Consider the following 16,893-nt stretch of genomic DNA (forward strand, 5'->3'; position numbering starts at 1 on the left):
AATTGGCTGTAACAATCTCTGATAGATCCTGAAAGGTCATATAAATGAATGTGTAACATATCTTTTTTTAACATTCTTGAAAACCTGCAATGCCGCCTTGACATTTTTCCCAAGGTGTGAAACCTAAAAGTATACTCTATCTGAGGCCAAGCCAGTGAATTGTAACAGTTTTAAGTCATTTCCTAGCACATTACATGTATAAATGAAACTTTAAGAGCCATTGCTCCTTTCAAAAAATGGCCAAAAACCTGTTACATGATAAATGAGTAAGTGTCATCTAATACTTACCCAGTTTTCAGGCTAATCAGGGCATCGAGCACTCCTTTCTGGTTGAATTTAGACATATAAGCATGCATATCTGGATAGTTGTTTCTGATGTTTCTTTCTGTGCTTCCATTCGGAACTGTCCCAAATCGAAATGGTGGTGAATGGTCATTAGGCCTCTGAAACTATAAGAAACACAAAAATCTATGGTGACTGGAATTATATTGACTTTATACCAGTGTGTCAAAGCAGAAGCCTTTTATATTCTGAACAGTTTCTTGTATTAAAAACAAAGGGACCCGAGAAATCAAAGCGTTTCTGTTTACGTTTAAGCACTTACATGTAAAGCATTGAATACTTCCCATGTCCCATGGAAGCAGCTCTCAAAAATCTGGCTTTCCACGTTAGCCCTGCCAAAGGGCCCAGGAGATATCCAATTTAATTAAACTTTGTAACCTGATCATGTACTCCATTGCATCTTAAAAGACTCAAGTGCCTTCCTGCTGCAATGAGCTTTATGGCACATTGATTCTATGAATTCAAAGTTGCTTCATTTTGCAAGCAATTCCTGCTGGGGATACAGAGTGAAATGTAACCTGTTGTCCCGTGCTGATAGACCACCGTCATACTACAAAGGCTGGTTTCAAGGAAATGGCCGCTGGAATCAAAGGCGGATACCAACACTTATCAAGCTCATTCCATGGTAATAATATTCCTCTTCAAATGAATGCACCATTCTCCCTCCGCATGCTCTTCCTGCCTACAAGCTGCCATCAGTGTTTGATGATGTCTATGAATCACACTGTGATCCTTTACCATGCTGTGCCTGGTTATCACTGCATTGTAAAACATCGGTATAGTCACTGAGGATCTAAATGGTTCCTTCCCTGTGCCTTAGTTCTGAAGCTCAGTCGAGGCATGCTTCCGCACATTACTCAATCAAATTATCTATATTCATGGTAATGCTCTTTCTATATTGAAGATTATTTTGGTACCAGGGACTTGGCAATGGGAAATATTCAATAGTGTGGTAACTTACATAATTGCAAACTTGTCCTTTCACTTTCTTCATTGGCTATTTTTTGTCAGTGTGTATTGATATTCCAGCCAACAGAGATTTAGACACCGGGGAATATTTTCCATCAGTCGTTTAATTTGCTTCATTTTATCTCTATCATCCTGCAACGCGCCAAATTATCCGCAATTCACTCCCGAAACTCTGTGATCTCATCTTTCTTTCTCCTCCTTTAAGAAGCTTATTAAAACCATTCTGACCAAGCCTTTCACCCACCCCACCCTTAAATCTCCTTTCATGGCTCAGTTAGTTTCTGTATGGTAACACTCGCAAAAATGCCTTTAGATGGTTTGCTAAATTAAAGATGTTATGTCAATGGATTCAATTGTTGTTGTAATATTGTTCTTGTGGGAATACTTTATCATTGTATCATGGAAGCACATTCATGCTGAGCCTCCCACAGCCACTTGAGGCAAGAAGATGAATCAAAATGAATGAGGATTGTTGTCCCTCCCTGCTGGATACAATCCTAGCATTTATGTGACCCTAACCTTCAAATGCTGAAGCATTCAAGATGATCAAACTTATCTTGTGTCACATCGGTAGGCAGCATTTAGTATTAGATAGATTCTAATTTTCAACGGGCTGAAACAAGCCGAAGCCATTTTGGCGGATCAAGTGCACTTTTAATAAAAGTGTTGCAGTTGCGAAACATGACTTGCCTGACCACAGCTATTCATCATTGTCACGACAGGAAATTATGGGCTTCGCAGCATCAGAGTCTCCATGCTACACAATGCAATAGATAAGCTCAGTCTGTTTATAACAGCACTTAAAGTGGGTCAAACTCTGCCATGAAATGTCAAAATAGTGCTGCCGGATAATTTAGCTGCAACAGAGGCAGCTAAAGGAAGTGCTGCTTTCCAACAGACTGGCTGAAACTGTTTTCCATCGACTGCGATTAGAAGGATTTCCACGTGCTACTTTATATACTTGAAACCTTGATATATAGTCCATGACAAAACCATAAAGTGGGACACCGGGTATTGTGTCCTTATTATGGAAGTATTTAAAGAATAAAGAGCATCAGCATACTTTCAAAACCCTAACAGTGGTAAGTGTTTTTCAGCAAGAAAGATTTCAGGTGCTTTTTCCATGTTAAAATCATTAGCCTGTCCCAAATTCCATGCCTTTCCATCTCCATACTACATTTTCTATGTATTCACTTTGGAATGGCAGTTTTTCTTAGGGATTGACAAAAGATATTTTTGACTCTCAAAGGACAAGTTTATCGCATGATTTTGCACAGCATTTTCCTGTGACCACTCGCACGGCATTTTGCTTTTTTGAAGGCCTTCATGTGTCTTGACTAGGTAGCAAATGTTCTTCCTGGTTTTGGCAAGCTTTCTACTGCCATTTCTGGAACTTGACATGTTTTGGAGATTCTGCTTGTACTCAAGGAGTATGTGGTTGCAACAGTAGATAGAGACTGAAGAAGATCACAGAATGTGGAGGACTGTGGTTGAGAAAAGGGCCTAAGCCAGCCCTACCTTTCAGTAGGACAAGTCAAAGGGAAGTGAGGCACAAAATACTGGATCAACTCAGGCAGCATCTCTGTAGAAAAATAATAGGTGACATTTCGGGTCAGAACCCTTCTCATTCTGACCAAAAATGTCATTTTTTTATCTCCAGAGATTCTGCCTGACCTGCTGAGTTACTCCAGTATTTTGTGTCTATCTTCAGAACAACATCTGCAGTTCCTTCCAGCACAAGTCAAAGGGAAATCATAGGGCACCGTAGGAAATTTTGCTTTGATGCCTTTAACCATGTAAGAGTACATGTGGGTTCAATGAGGCCCTTGAAATGATCCCAGATGTATCTCAGACAACGTAAATTGATACTGGAGGCAATTCATTATTATTCAGGCAAATGGCTCCATTTACTTGAAAATTGTTACAACTTGCCTCCACCTTCAAGATCATGCGAGTCCATTTTAGGTTGGGCGCATTTCCATTGTCATCCATTTTGTTGCTGGATAGCAACAGGAGAGAATCAACAGACTTCAGGACTGCAATGACTTCATGAATACTTTGAGAGACAGTGGGTAAATAAATAGATGTACATCTGCATCCAAAGAGTTGAAGAACATTGAAGCATGATGGTTGTTTGGCAACTAAGAAAACCTCAGTACATGATGGACATTACAACAGCAGCAGTAGCTCAGTGAACTGGTCTCACAGCACATTTCAGACTGGGCTTTGGAGTTTACTACAACTCTCTGACTGTAAACTGCAGCTATGCCAATATATATATATATATATATTGCTTTTTTGAAGGCCTTCGTGTGTTTTGACTAGGTAGCAAATGTTCTTCCTGGTTTTGGGAAGCTTTCTACTGCCATTTCGGGAACTTGACATGTTCCGGAGATTCTGCTTGTACTCAAGGAGTATGTGGGTGTGACAGCAATGGAGAAGATATATATATGTGTGTGTGTGTGTGTACATGTTAGTATGTATATATATACACACTGAACTTTTTTTTTCTTTCTCATTGATCATATTGTTTACAATGTACTATGTTTACATATTGTGTTGTGCTGCTGCAAGTAAGAATTTCATTGTTCTATCTGGGCCATATGACAATAAAAACACTCTTGACTCTTGCTACTGGTGGACACATTTTTCTAGCAGTAGTGGATGCCATTTCCGTGGAAACAGCAATTTGAGATACAGGTCTGAACGCGAGGTTTTCTCTGCACAATATTTTTGAAGGAATTCTGTCATATTTTAGTACACACACAAATGCTATCAAATAAGGCATGATCTGGGAAGCACCAAAATTGCAATACACCGATATGTTCTTTATTGAGGTAATATCAGCACTAATTTTCTCCCCCCGATTCTGGTTCTGTGTCATCAACTACACTTTTCAGCTTTTTCTATCAGCTTTGGATCCAGTTTGTGTACATCTTTGAGCAAGTCGTCTTTTGTGTTTTATGACAATAGAACGTTTGTCATATGCTTCTGTCCAATCTCCATTTAGAGTCAGCTTTTCCAAAGTCACATTTTACATCATTTTGGGTTCTCATGATATCACTGTCTTCTACAACTACCTGCGTACATTTTGCTCTACAGAATGTTTCTATTTGTTTGATATATGAGCTGTTCAAAGACATCGGAGAGAACGTTTTGCCAGTCAATGGTTTTCAAGTTCATTACAGCATAAAGTTTCAGGATATTGGATAAAAAAACAACACTCAGGATTTGGAAGTCGTTGGCTAAGCTATACTTCGATAAAACCCACTTCAGTATTGGCAAAGTAATACATTCAGTGATCCAGAACCTTAGGACAAGAGATTACCTTCATTTTAATCAATTAAGGTAAATTCTTGCACCTTTCAACCCCAGGAACATCACAAAGCACGTTACTGTCAGATTATTTTGAAATGTTTATTGTTATTGCGTTTCAAGGGATTACCTTTTTGTCACTGAGCCCAGTCACTTGGTCAACGAACTCTTCCTGGATCATAAAAGCAGCCAAATTAGCAGTGTAGCTTGCAAGGAATATTACAGCAAAGAAGGCCCACACGGACACAATGATTTTACTCGTTGTTCCCTTCGGATTCTGGACCGGCACGGAGTTGTTGAAAACCAAGCCCCAAAGGAGCCAAATTGCTTTGCCTATTGTAAAGGAGGGGCCATGTGGAGCTGCAAACAAAGAACAACAGATAAGAACGGTCTTAGCACAGGTAGGGATTTCCAAAACACCTAGTTTCTTGAATGAAGCTGCCAAACAAATGAACAATCCTTCTAGATAACATGCGAGTCGGTTAGCACCTGGGAGGACTATGGATTTTGGTTTATACTCAAATTTAAGATCTTATAGAAATCTCAAAATTCTTAAGGGGTTGGACAGGCTAGATGCAGGAAGATTGTTTCCCGATGTTATGAAGTCCAGAAAGGGGTCACAGCTTAAGGATAAGGGGGAAATCCTTTAAAACCGAGATGAGAAGAACTTTTTTCACACAGAGAGTGGTGAATCTCTGGAACTCTCTGCCACAGAGGGTAGTTGAGGCCAGTTCATTGGCTATATTTAAGAGGGAGTTAGATTAGGGGGTATGGAGAGAAGGCTGGTACAGGATACTGAGTTGGATGATCAGCCATGATCATATTGAATGGCGGTGCAGGCTCGAAGGGCCGAATGGCCTACTCCTGCACCTATGTTTACATGATTACACTTCAAGGTATGGCTCTACACTCCAAAGATACACAGGTTTGTAGGTTAATTGGCTTGGTATAAATGTAAATTTGTCGCTAGCGTGCATAGGATTGTGTTAATGTACGGTGATCGCTGGTCGGTGCGGACTCAGTGAGCCGAAGGACCTGTTTCCACACTGTATCTCTAAACTAAACTAAACTAAACCTGTGTAAAATAAGTCAGATATTGTATTGAATTCCCCATGGACAATGCCTTTTCCTCACTATTTTAATCACATAAATCCTCACTTTAAAACTGGTAAACAGATACCATTATTTTTAATGGAAGTATTATCAAGCCAGGTTTTCACTGCAATCTGTAATAGGTTCTTGAGAAGTATATAACCGGAATGTTGAGACAAGCTTATTTGGTTAGTGTCAGTGATTAATGGTTGGTGGAAACTTTTTTTTGTTTTCTCAGTATTAAAATAGATAAATCTCTCAATGTATCGAAGTGGACATCAGCGTTAAATTTGCCTTAAAAGCAAAGATAAATCATGAGCAGCATAATTATCGGTAAAGTCAGTCAAAAACATTACATAAATGAAAGCTGAACAGCCTGGAAATGAAATAAAAACAAATGCAGATGCGGGAAATCTGAATAAAAACACAAAATGCTGGAAACACACAGAGGGCAGGCAGCATCTGTGGAAAGAGAAACAGTTAATGTTTCAGGTCTTCCTTACAAAGATGAACTTTGAAGTGCAGAAGAGAGGCATTACGCGTAAAAATAGAAAGATGGAAATAGCAAGTGGAACACAGTGCAGCAAGGATTTGATCAATTCGTATATACTTAGTTTAGTTTGAGTTTAGATACAGATAGAGATTCAGCATGGAAACAGACCCTTCAACCCACCGAGTCCATGCTGACCAACCATTACCCATACACTACTTCTATCCTACACACTAGGGATAATTTATAGAATATGGCTGGAAACCAGAGCACCCAGAGAGAGCCCACTAGTTCACAGCAAGAACATACAATCTCTGTACAGACAGAATCTATAATCAGGTTTGATTCTGGGAATCTGGCGCTGTAAGGCAGAGACTCTACCATTGCACCACTGTGCCATCCATTGTCATTGTTATTGTCATTTTCTTTCTTTTGGGCCTGTCCAACTTAGGCGATTTTTGGGGCGACTGCCACAAAATTTCCAACTTGTTGAAGATTTTTCGGCGACAGTGGCGAAAATTTCTGCTGTTGTAGGTTGTCGTAGGTGCTGTCGTAGGTTGTCAGCAGGTGTCGTAGGAGAATTCCATTCAAATTAGTCGCTGGCAGTCGTCTAAAGAGTCGCCTAAGTGGGACAGGCCCATTAGTCATTGATGGGTCTAAATCCCAACCCCAAGACATCATGGGAGCAGCTTCACTTGTAAATTGGTGATGGTTCAAAAAGACAATTCACACCTTCTTGTCCAGAGCAAATGACGATAAATGCACAAACAGAGCTGAACATAATAACAAACAAAGCCTTACATTGTAATGTAGTTCTCTTCAATCTATACAGACCAAGTGGCAAGTGGAGCTCTGGTTTCATGCCAATCTGTACGGAAGATTCGAAACCATTTTTGCTACTTAATGCTTTTACATCTTGGAAGGAATGCCTTCTGTGCACTGACAAAACATCACTCAATGTGTGCTTCAGTTCTCCCTAGCCTCTATCACACTTATCTCTGATATTACCCACTTCATTCCTTTTATTCAAACTCTCTTTACTCTTTTAGTTTAGTTTACTTTAGTTTAATTTAGAGATGCAGCATGGAATCTCTAAACCCTAAGCCTTCGGCCCATCGTGTCCGCATCGACCAGCAATCCCCCTCATTAGCACTATCCTACACACACTAGGGACCATTTACATTTATACCAAGGCAAATAACCTCCTCTACGTCTTTGGAGGGCGTGCGGGTACCAAAGATCTAGGAGAAAACCCACGCGGTTATGGGGAGAACGTATAAACTCTATACAGGCAGCAAACGTGGTTGGGATCGAACCCTGGCGCTGTAAACACTGTAAGGCAGCAACTCTACCGCGGCACGCCCCCTTTTATTACCACCCATGCTTGATACGAGCGCAGAGGCAGAAAAATAAGCCAGGAAATATCATTGAAATCCATTGGTGGAAAGCATTAGGGATGCTTTAATGTAATGCAGGGCAATGTATAAATGCAAAACCGTCTTTTGTTTTAAGTGCACTTTGCAATGGATGGTCTTGCACTTAGGCAATTCCATCTATTTAATAATAATTAATAACTTCATTTAGCTGACACTATTTAATTTAGTTTAGTTTAGAGATATAGCATGGAAACAGGCCCTTCAGCCCACCGAGTCCACACTGAACATCAATCACCCATTCACACTATGTCTATGTTATCTCATGTACGTGTCTACTCCCTACACACTGGGGGCAAATTACAGAGGCCAATGATAAGACCATAAGACATAGGAGCAGAATTAGGCCATTTGGCCCATCGAGTCTGCTCCACCATTCAATCTTGGATGATCTAATTATCCCTCTCAACTCCATTCTTTTACTTTCTCCATGTAACCTTTGACGCTCAGGAATCTTTCAAACTCCGCTTAAAAAATCTCCAATGTCTTGCCTTCCCCTGCCATCTGTGGCAATGAACTCCACAGCTTCAACACCGTCATTCCACAAACCCCACACGGCTTTGGGACGTGGGAGGTAACTGGAGCATCCAGAGGAGAGACACGTGGGCACAGGGAGAATTTGCAAGCTCCAAGGTCAGAATCAAACCTGGGTGTCTGGCGCTGTGAGGCATTCTGTATTGGAAGGAAATGGCTGCAGGAAAATCAAGGATTTATTGGTGTGCTTGTGAAGGAGTGATGCTTCAATTTTTTTTTAAAATACAGGTGAAAGGAATGAAAATGGTAAGCTTGAAGACAGATTCATATGGATATTATCTACACTGTAACGTGCTTCTGACAAGAATCCCAATATATCACGAGGAAAATGCAATCTATAAGCAGGAAAAGATTTTCTTCAGATCTAGATTTTCCAAAAGACAGTCCAATACTTTAGATAACATGGCATTCCACCATTTTAAAGAAATATGGAGCACATATTCTTATTGCAGCAGCAGGAAGACCTTATGAAGGTGTCTCTTTCTGGAGCTCAGCTACTGTTTTAACAAGATGCCTTTCGCTGAAGTGTGCATATTTTATTACTAAGCCAGATGGCAGCTTGAGGTATAAGGCAACATGGGGCCAATTTTACTTTGGTATATTGTAACAAATGATTCACGATGAAGCTTGACAGCCCCCGAAGAAGGCACACCATTCGAGATTTGTGCTGTGTTTTAATAACAATTTCAGCAGTACTGACAAATATAATAAATCAGTTTCAGTGTCCCAGCACCTCACACTAGAGCTTTAATCAAGCAAATAAAATTTGGATCATTTACACATCAGAAATATTACCAGGCGCCTCGCAGTCAGTAACATGCTCTTGAAGTGCGGTTGTAGGAAAGAGAGCTGCCCCTTGCAAGGTCTCATGAATAATAGTGGATAATGATTAGATAATCTGTTTCAATAAAAAAAAAAGTTTTGAATACGGGATAATTAACAGCCCCAGGCAGATTTCTTCTATTATTTTGCAAAATACTGCCAAGGGATCTTTTATACCTAATGGTGGCATGGTTTAACATTACAATGGATAGACAGGCACGTCCAACTTTCATCACTTCTTACATACTGTTGGAGCACTCATCCTAGATATTGTGCTCAATTTCATGAGCAAGGGTTATTTGGAAGTGAAAGAAAAACCTATTAAGTTGATATCCCAAATAGGCTGATTAGTTTGAGGCTGATTAGTTCCTATTAAAGAATATTTACTGGTTGAGCACCATGGGGGAATGAGTGGTGTTTCAAGGGTCGAGAAACTGAAACATTTCTGAATAAACCAAGAAACTGAAGAAGGGTGTCGTCCCGAAACGTCACCCATTCCTTCTCTCCCGTAATGCTGCCTGTCCCGCCGAGTTACACCAGCATTTTGTGTCTATGCAACATTCAATGCAGCCTAAAATCCGATGACAAAATTAGATGGCTATAATAGGCTTGCTCCAATTCTGCGGGGGGGGGGGGGGGGGGGGGGAAAGGCAAAATGCATGTAGGTGTAAACACTTACCCCTTCCTCTTGCCAAATTTCTGTTATACCCAAGAGGGCTAAAGTACTCAAAAGCAAACACTGCTATGGCTGACACGATAAGGAGTGTAACGAACATCATGACCCAGACGGCTGCACTGAAGGGCTCTGGAAGGAAGAAGAAGTGTTATTCAATACATGACGCATTGCCCAGGAAGAAGACAGATTCTACAATGCTGGAGGGGTAGAATTATACAGGCATTTTCAATGGCAGCATCCATTAACAAGATATTGGCTTACCAAGTGGGATAAATTATAGGCAGCAAATTATTCTGAACAATTCATACAAATTAAACTAAACTTATTTTCTTCTCTTCTGGGAAGGGTCAACAAAAACGCCCCAATCACACAAAGCTACATACAGTGACGACACCACAACCTGCAAGAATGGAGATAATTGGGGTAATTTCCCAGTCAATTCAAATTTCAGGATCACACTGTTGTAAATGATTGCCATTGATTTTATGCACACAGATTTTATTGAACTGTATTCAGTGTATTGTACTGAGCAGTTACCTGGTATTTATTGGAGAAGTCATTGTATTTTATAATTTCTCTAGTTTTAGTTTAGTTTAGTTTAGTTTAGTTTAGAGATACAGCGCGGAAACAGGCCTGAGTCCGCACCGACCATCAATCACCGCACACTAACACTATCCTACACACTAGGGACAATGTACAATTTTACCAAAGCCAATTAGCCTACAAACCTGTACGTCTTTGGAGTGTGGGAGGAAACCGGACCACCTGGAGAAAACCCACGCTGGTCACGGTGAGAACATACAAACTCCATACAGACAGCACCGGAGACCGGATCGAACTCCAGTCTCTGGCACTGCAAAGGGCCTGTCCCACTTACTCGATTTTCTCGGTGACTACAGGTGACTAGGCTGCGGGATGAGGCCTGTAGTAGTCGTACCTTTTTCTGGTCACCACTAGATTTTCAACATGTTTAAAATTTTTGGCAACTTGCAACCACTATGACGCATGCCGGCAGTCACCGAAAAAAAAAACGTGTAAAGGGCCTGTCCCACTGTACAATTTCAATTGGTAATTCAAGAGTTCTCCCGAGTTTTCCCCTGATTCGAACTCGGAGAATGTCCATAGCGGGTCCGTAGGAGTTCGTGGATGTCTCGTAGCGGCTCGTACGAGTAACGGTAGGTACTCAGGAAATCCGGTAATCTCGTGACGTTTTTTCAACACTGTGAAAAATGTCCACGAGTTAAAAAATACTTGTGATGAAAAAAATTGTTACTTTTTACTCGTACGAGCCGCTACGAGACATCCACGAACTCCTACGGACCCGCTACGGACATTCTCCAAGTTTGAATCAAGGGAAAACTGAGGAGAACTCTTGAATTACCTCATACAGTGGGACAGGGCATAAGTGGGACAGGCCCTTAAGGCAGAAACTCTACCGTGATGCAACATAAGGCTATGTCTTCTGACTCAATCAATATTGGTATTCATGTGAATATTTGCTTTAAATCCTGCACCCTTAAGCCCCTGATCCACTTAGGAGACCTAAACAGCAACCTCTGGTGACCTTGCCCGCCACCCAAAAAAAAAATCAAGGTCTAGGAGACCTGCAACCTCCTACCACCTCCCACGCACATGTTGAAAACCTTCCTCGACTATGAAGAAAACCGGCTTCGACTAGACATGTGACTAAAAAATTATCGATTTTTAAAACGGCAACCTATTTTTAGTCGAGGCCGGTTTTAAACATGATGAAAAAATAGCAGCAACCTAGATGAAGCCTCGACTACGCGGAAACCACTTTCGACCATTAGGGAGAGTGACCAAAACCTCCGGTGACCTCATGGAAACCTTGGGTGGCGGGCATGGTCACCAGAGGTTGCTGTTTAGGTCTCCTAAGTGGGACGGGGGCTTAAACCTTTAAAGTCATGACTAACATTGGGTTACCAATAAATAATTCCAAGGATGCGAGGGAGGAAACAAGAAGCCTCAGCTTCTAGGATTGTGTGCTTTTAGTGCCTCCAACCTCCAATCTTGCCATTAAAAATAAACAATAACGGAGTAAATGGCTCCACAGTAAACCTTTGGAAAACAAGCTTGCATTGTTACGTTGGTTACTTTCTCCCTTTGCCATATTAAACATCAGAGGTTCACACTGGGGACAGGGATGAGGAGGATCAGTAGATTACTGGGAATAGGAGCAAGAGAACAGGAAGTGGAAAGAAGAGTGTCTGGGATAGGTATAGGATGGGGGGATTCAACTGAGAAATGGTGAGTTCAGCAAAAAAAAAATGAGTTGGTGCTTTGAAGAAATGTATATGGATGTTACATAACATTTGAACAGGAACATGGATAAGAAAGGTTTAGTGGGATATGGGCCAAAAGCTGGCAGATGGGACTAGCATAGATGGGGCACTTTGGTCGGCATGGGCAAATGGCCTGTTTCCATGCTCTATGCTTCTATGACTCTTTATGCCAAGGGAAGGAAGAGGATGAGCAGAGGCAGCTTCTATGGGATTAATTAATGACAAAAAAAATCCACAAGCACAGTGGGATTGTAGCGGATGGCAAGTGTGCAGGAGGCAAGGGACGTGATTCTGAGCATTGTTTCATGCTGAAGAAAAGAAGCCTAGTTTATTCTGTTTATTCATGCTTGATCCTGGGACAGCATGGGATCTAGACCTATCAGGTCTATTGCAAACAGCTAAAACAGTTGTGAATTACACATATCCATTTCTGAGCGTCTACAGTTCGGGAAAGGAACATATGGATGAACACTAGGATAAGGAGCTGGTACGCACAGAGTAAGGGTTTTACCCTTGTGTTATCAAAAGGCAAAGACGAGTAACTGATTGAATAGTCAGGCAGATCCCAAAATGTTGTGGAAAATGGAAGACAAGTACTGATCAATTGATTGTTGGTAAACTTGGGCAGGATGCAGATGCACAGCACAGTGGTGCAGTAGAAGAGCTGCTGACTCACAGTGCCCTAGAGCTGGGTTCAATCCTAACCTTGGGTGCTATCTGTGTGGAGTTTGCACCTTCCCCCTGTGACTGCGTGAGTTTCTTCTGGGTGCTCCAATTTCCTTCCACATTCCAAAGACGTGCAGGTTTGATGGCTCCTGTACATAGTGTGCAGGATTGATAATGTGGACGGCTGATCGATGGTCGGCGTGGGCTCGGTTATATCCAAGCTTACATCTCTAAATTCAAACTTTAAACCTAAGAACAGGCCAGCAAAGGGAAAGTGTACTCTGAGGGATAAAACAAAGAGAATGTTGTGGCACAATGAGTGGAAAAAATAAATGTAGGTCAACAACTGAAAATAAGTGACCCTTTTCTCTCCTAACCCTCTTTAGTCAGAGGGTGGTGATATTTAGCCAGAAGGTGGTGAATCTAGGGAATTCGTTGCCACAGACGGCTGTGGAGGCCATGGGGCATTTTTAAAGAGGAGATAGACAGGTTCTTGATTAGCAAAGGTATCAAAGGTTATGGTGAAAAGGCAGGAGAATGGGGTTGAGAAAGAAAGATAGATCAGCCATGACTGAAAGGCGGAGTAGACTCGATGGGCCGACAGCCTAATTCTTCTGCTAGGCCTTATGAACTAACACATTTCACACTATTTAAAATTTGCAAACCGTCTTCTTTCCAAACTAAAAAAAAGTGGGATTGAAAAACCACCTTAAAATAAAACGGTTACCAAAATGTAAATCATGCCCTAGATTTCAAAGTGCATTAATCACCTCTCAGGTTACATATGATGGTAATGTGCTATGCCAACAAAACTATCCGCTCATCACTTTTAAAACATATAATCCTACGTTCCCTGCTACTGATTGCTCTGGGCTTTGGAAATAATGTGCTCTCGGAGGTGGGTTTCACCACGCATTCCCCAGAGTGGATGTGATAAGACAACCTTCATTAAATGTATGACTTTTAACGCATAGACCATGATCATTAACTCCCCAGTGCCAATGTTCAGCCTGTTTGCCCGCTTCCTCCTCCGAACCTGTTATGTGGATTAGTCACAGCAGGATAGAAGAAATTATGCTAAAAATTAAACAATAAAATCATTTTTAAGGCAGCAGATAGCTGCTTTAGGAAGGGAAAGGGTCCTGAGAGAAAGCTAAAAACCTTTATTGTATTTTACAGTGCAGAGCATCTTGCCAGTTAATCGTTACCACATTATTCATGAGGGCTGTTGGATGGCTGCAATGCTGGCAGTCCCTGGAATGCCGAGCAATGTCTGTTTTATTTTCTCCTTCACCTTATTATTTCTCTCTGTCTGCACTTTTCAGCCACATCCACTGCAATTAACAAACCTCCTCACCTTCCCCCAGTAATAACCAAAACCACTTGTATCACTCATTATTTCTCAGTCTCCACCGTATCATAAATATTTTCTTTGTTCTTTTCATCCCTTCTTTGCAACCAAAAACATATTTGCTTTATCATATTTCCTGGTCTGAAGGAAGATCATTGACCTGAAATGTTAGATCTCTTTCTCTCTCCACAAATGCTGCCTGACCTGGTGAGTATTTGCAGCATTCTCGGTTTTTAATTGCTGGTGAGAGAATTGCATGTACGATACAGAAACAAACCATTCAGGCCGATGTTATTAGTGTTTTTGTTCTGCCTAGGAATTGCTGTTGTAATAATTAAGCCTGGTTCTTCATCCTTGTGAGAACCATGTACAGCTATCTGGTGCCACCTCTTGGCAAAGCAAAAATTAAGCCTGCACAAGCAAGCATTTTGAGGTCAGAGGTCAGCTTGTTGTGCCAAGATGGCGAACAATTTTATTGCAAGTGTATCAATATCTTATAACCAACTTACCAAGAATTAAGTGAATGTGTTCAGGAATATTTAATCAACATGATAAATACACGACAACATCGTGTCAGTGGTGATTTGATTAATTATATTGGGTTTAAATGGTCTTTGTTTGGAATATTATTTGGGTTGTTATATTGGGCAAGAGACTTTTTTTTTCTTTCTTCGGCTTGAAGTGGTCCAGTGACTAAATATCATTGAGATGCTGCTTGGTCTGGTGAGCAAAAACACCAAACTTATTTTTCTTCCATTACCTGGTCCTTCAGGAGAAAAAGCCATTGTGGCAGGTGGACTTTGAGGTAAGTAATCTCAATGGATGTATGATTTTTTTTCTTTGAATCTAGTTGACCATGAATAATAATAGAGAATACAAAGGTGAAAATGGCATCGTAAACGTTGTGAGTCACAAAAAGCTGGACTAATTCAGCGGGACAGGCAGCATCTCTGGAGAGAAGAAATCGGTGACGTTTCGGGCCGAGACCCTTCTTCAGACCAGTTAGGGAAAAGGGAAATGAGAGACGTCGACAATGATGTACAAAGATAAAGAACAATGAATAAAGACGTGCAAAAATGTAACAATGATAAAGGCCATTGTTAGCTGTTTGTAGGGTGAAAATGAGAAGCTGGTGTGACTTGGGTGGGGGAGGGATAGAGAGAGAGGGAATGCCAGGGTTACTGGAAGTTAGAGAAATCAATATTCATACCACTGGGCTGTAAGCTGCCCAAGCAAAATATGAGATGGTGTTCCGCCAATTTGCATTTAGCCTCACTCTGACAATGGAGGAGACCTAGGACAGCAAGGTCAGTGTGGGAATGGGAAGGAGAATTATAGTGTTTAGCCACGGGGAGATCAGGTCAGTCGAAAGCATTGTATCTGGCTGATTACCAAACCTTTTAATCAAGTTTTACCAAACAGCAGGTTTCGAGTTTTACTAAACAGCAGGTTTACTAATTAGACTATAGAAGAACTTCACAATGTCTTTGAGAAATACTGCCACCCCAGGCAATTAGATGGTAGAGGGATTGGAGATTTATAGGAGATATCAAGTGAACTGGGAGACATTTTACACATACTTGTCAGAACTGAAGTTGCTGGCTGCAAACTGTAACTTCAGAGATCTGATGGACTCGTTGATCTACGGAAGAATTGTTAGTCAAATTGGAGATTCAGGATTGAGTGAGAATCTGCTGAGGCTTAGATCTGTCCAAGTGTGTCAAATCCCACTCCCAGAAGTAACAAAAGGCAGAGTTGATGAATGGATAGCAGACAACAGAATTCTGTTATGTATTCAATCAAGACCACGGAGAGAAAAGACAGTGACAGTGTAAGGTACTGTGGCAAACAGCATGATTAGCAAATTGAGAGATGTCCAGTTTTTGGGATGGAATGTCACAAAGAATAAATAACAAACTGACGAACATCCCTAGGAGAGTATTATGAAATCCAAGTCACAATTCAGTAAATGAGGGCACCGCTGCCAAGGGTTTAATAGTTCCTAATAGTCCTACAACCCTGCTATTAACACATTATGGGTTTGTTTTCACCCTCTAACTGCTCACCGTAACCCATTTGACCAATCAATCCCTACCACCCATCCCCATGATAACCGGGAATAGACACAAAATGCTGGAGTAACTGAGCAGGACAGGCAGCATCTCTGGAGAGAAGGAATCGGTGATGTTTCGGGTCAAGACCCTTCTTTAGAGTGATAACCGGGCCTCCCTTATCACAGGTAATATGTTTGTCTTATCCTACATTGTACCTTTCTATGTTCTATATTCAATTAAACATTTCCAAAGGAAATTGAAATAGTGGAATTGTTAATAACGGATATCATCATTATTCTAGCAAAGAACAGATTTGAAATGCCCCCCTTCACTGGATACCTGTGTCCTCTGATGACTCACACTGTCCTAAAGACTTATCCCCAAGTCAATAAAAGTAACATTTCCAATGATCCAGACCTATCTTTGTGCCCTTGAGAAAAATGAGTAATTCAGTGGGCATTTGCCGATTGGAAGTGTATTGAGATGCCCTGACAGTTGTTCTAAATGGACGCCCTCCCAATCAATAGATTCAGAGTGGTTAACAAAGGCTCTGGAGAAAAGAAATAAGGCATTCTAATCAACAGCAAGTTGCCTTTGACCAAAATCATTAATTCTTTTTTCCTTTCTGGAGGCGCTGTCTGAAATGCTGAATGTTCCCAGTACCTTTGGATCTTATTTTCAATTAACTGCTGCATCAGTTCACCATTAAGACTCACAGGATACTTTAAAGAAGTAAAAAATATCCTGCACCCCTCTGGGTCACCTGCTGAAGACGGCGAGCCATGAGAAAATGATTTAATATCCGTGTCAATCAGGGATGTGCGGTCAGGGGAGGCAGGGGAGGCA

General features: G+C 41.1%; 1 protein-coding gene across 1 annotated transcript in view; it reads right to left on the reverse strand.

Annotated features, from left to right (window-relative positions):
• grin2aa (glutamate receptor, ionotropic, N-methyl D-aspartate 2A, a) overlaps positions 1-16,893 on the reverse strand; it is a 267,870-nt gene that overhangs the window by 62,078 nt on the left and 188,899 nt on the right. The window contains exons 9-11 of the mRNA XM_055651745.1: positions 9,677-9,802; positions 4,757-4,986; positions 289-449 (exon numbers count right to left, since the gene is read on the reverse strand). Coding sequence (XP_055507720.1) covers positions 289-449; positions 4,757-4,986; positions 9,677-9,802 — 517 coding nt within the window. The remainder of the gene's footprint in view (positions 1-288; positions 450-4,756; positions 4,987-9,676; positions 9,803-16,893) is intronic.

This window comes from Leucoraja erinacea, chromosome 20, assembly GCF_028641065.1.
Source record: "Leucoraja erinacea ecotype New England chromosome 20, Leri_hhj_1, whole genome shotgun sequence".
NCBI classification, from domain to species: domain Eukaryota; kingdom Metazoa; phylum Chordata; class Chondrichthyes; order Rajiformes; family Rajidae; genus Leucoraja; species Leucoraja erinaceus.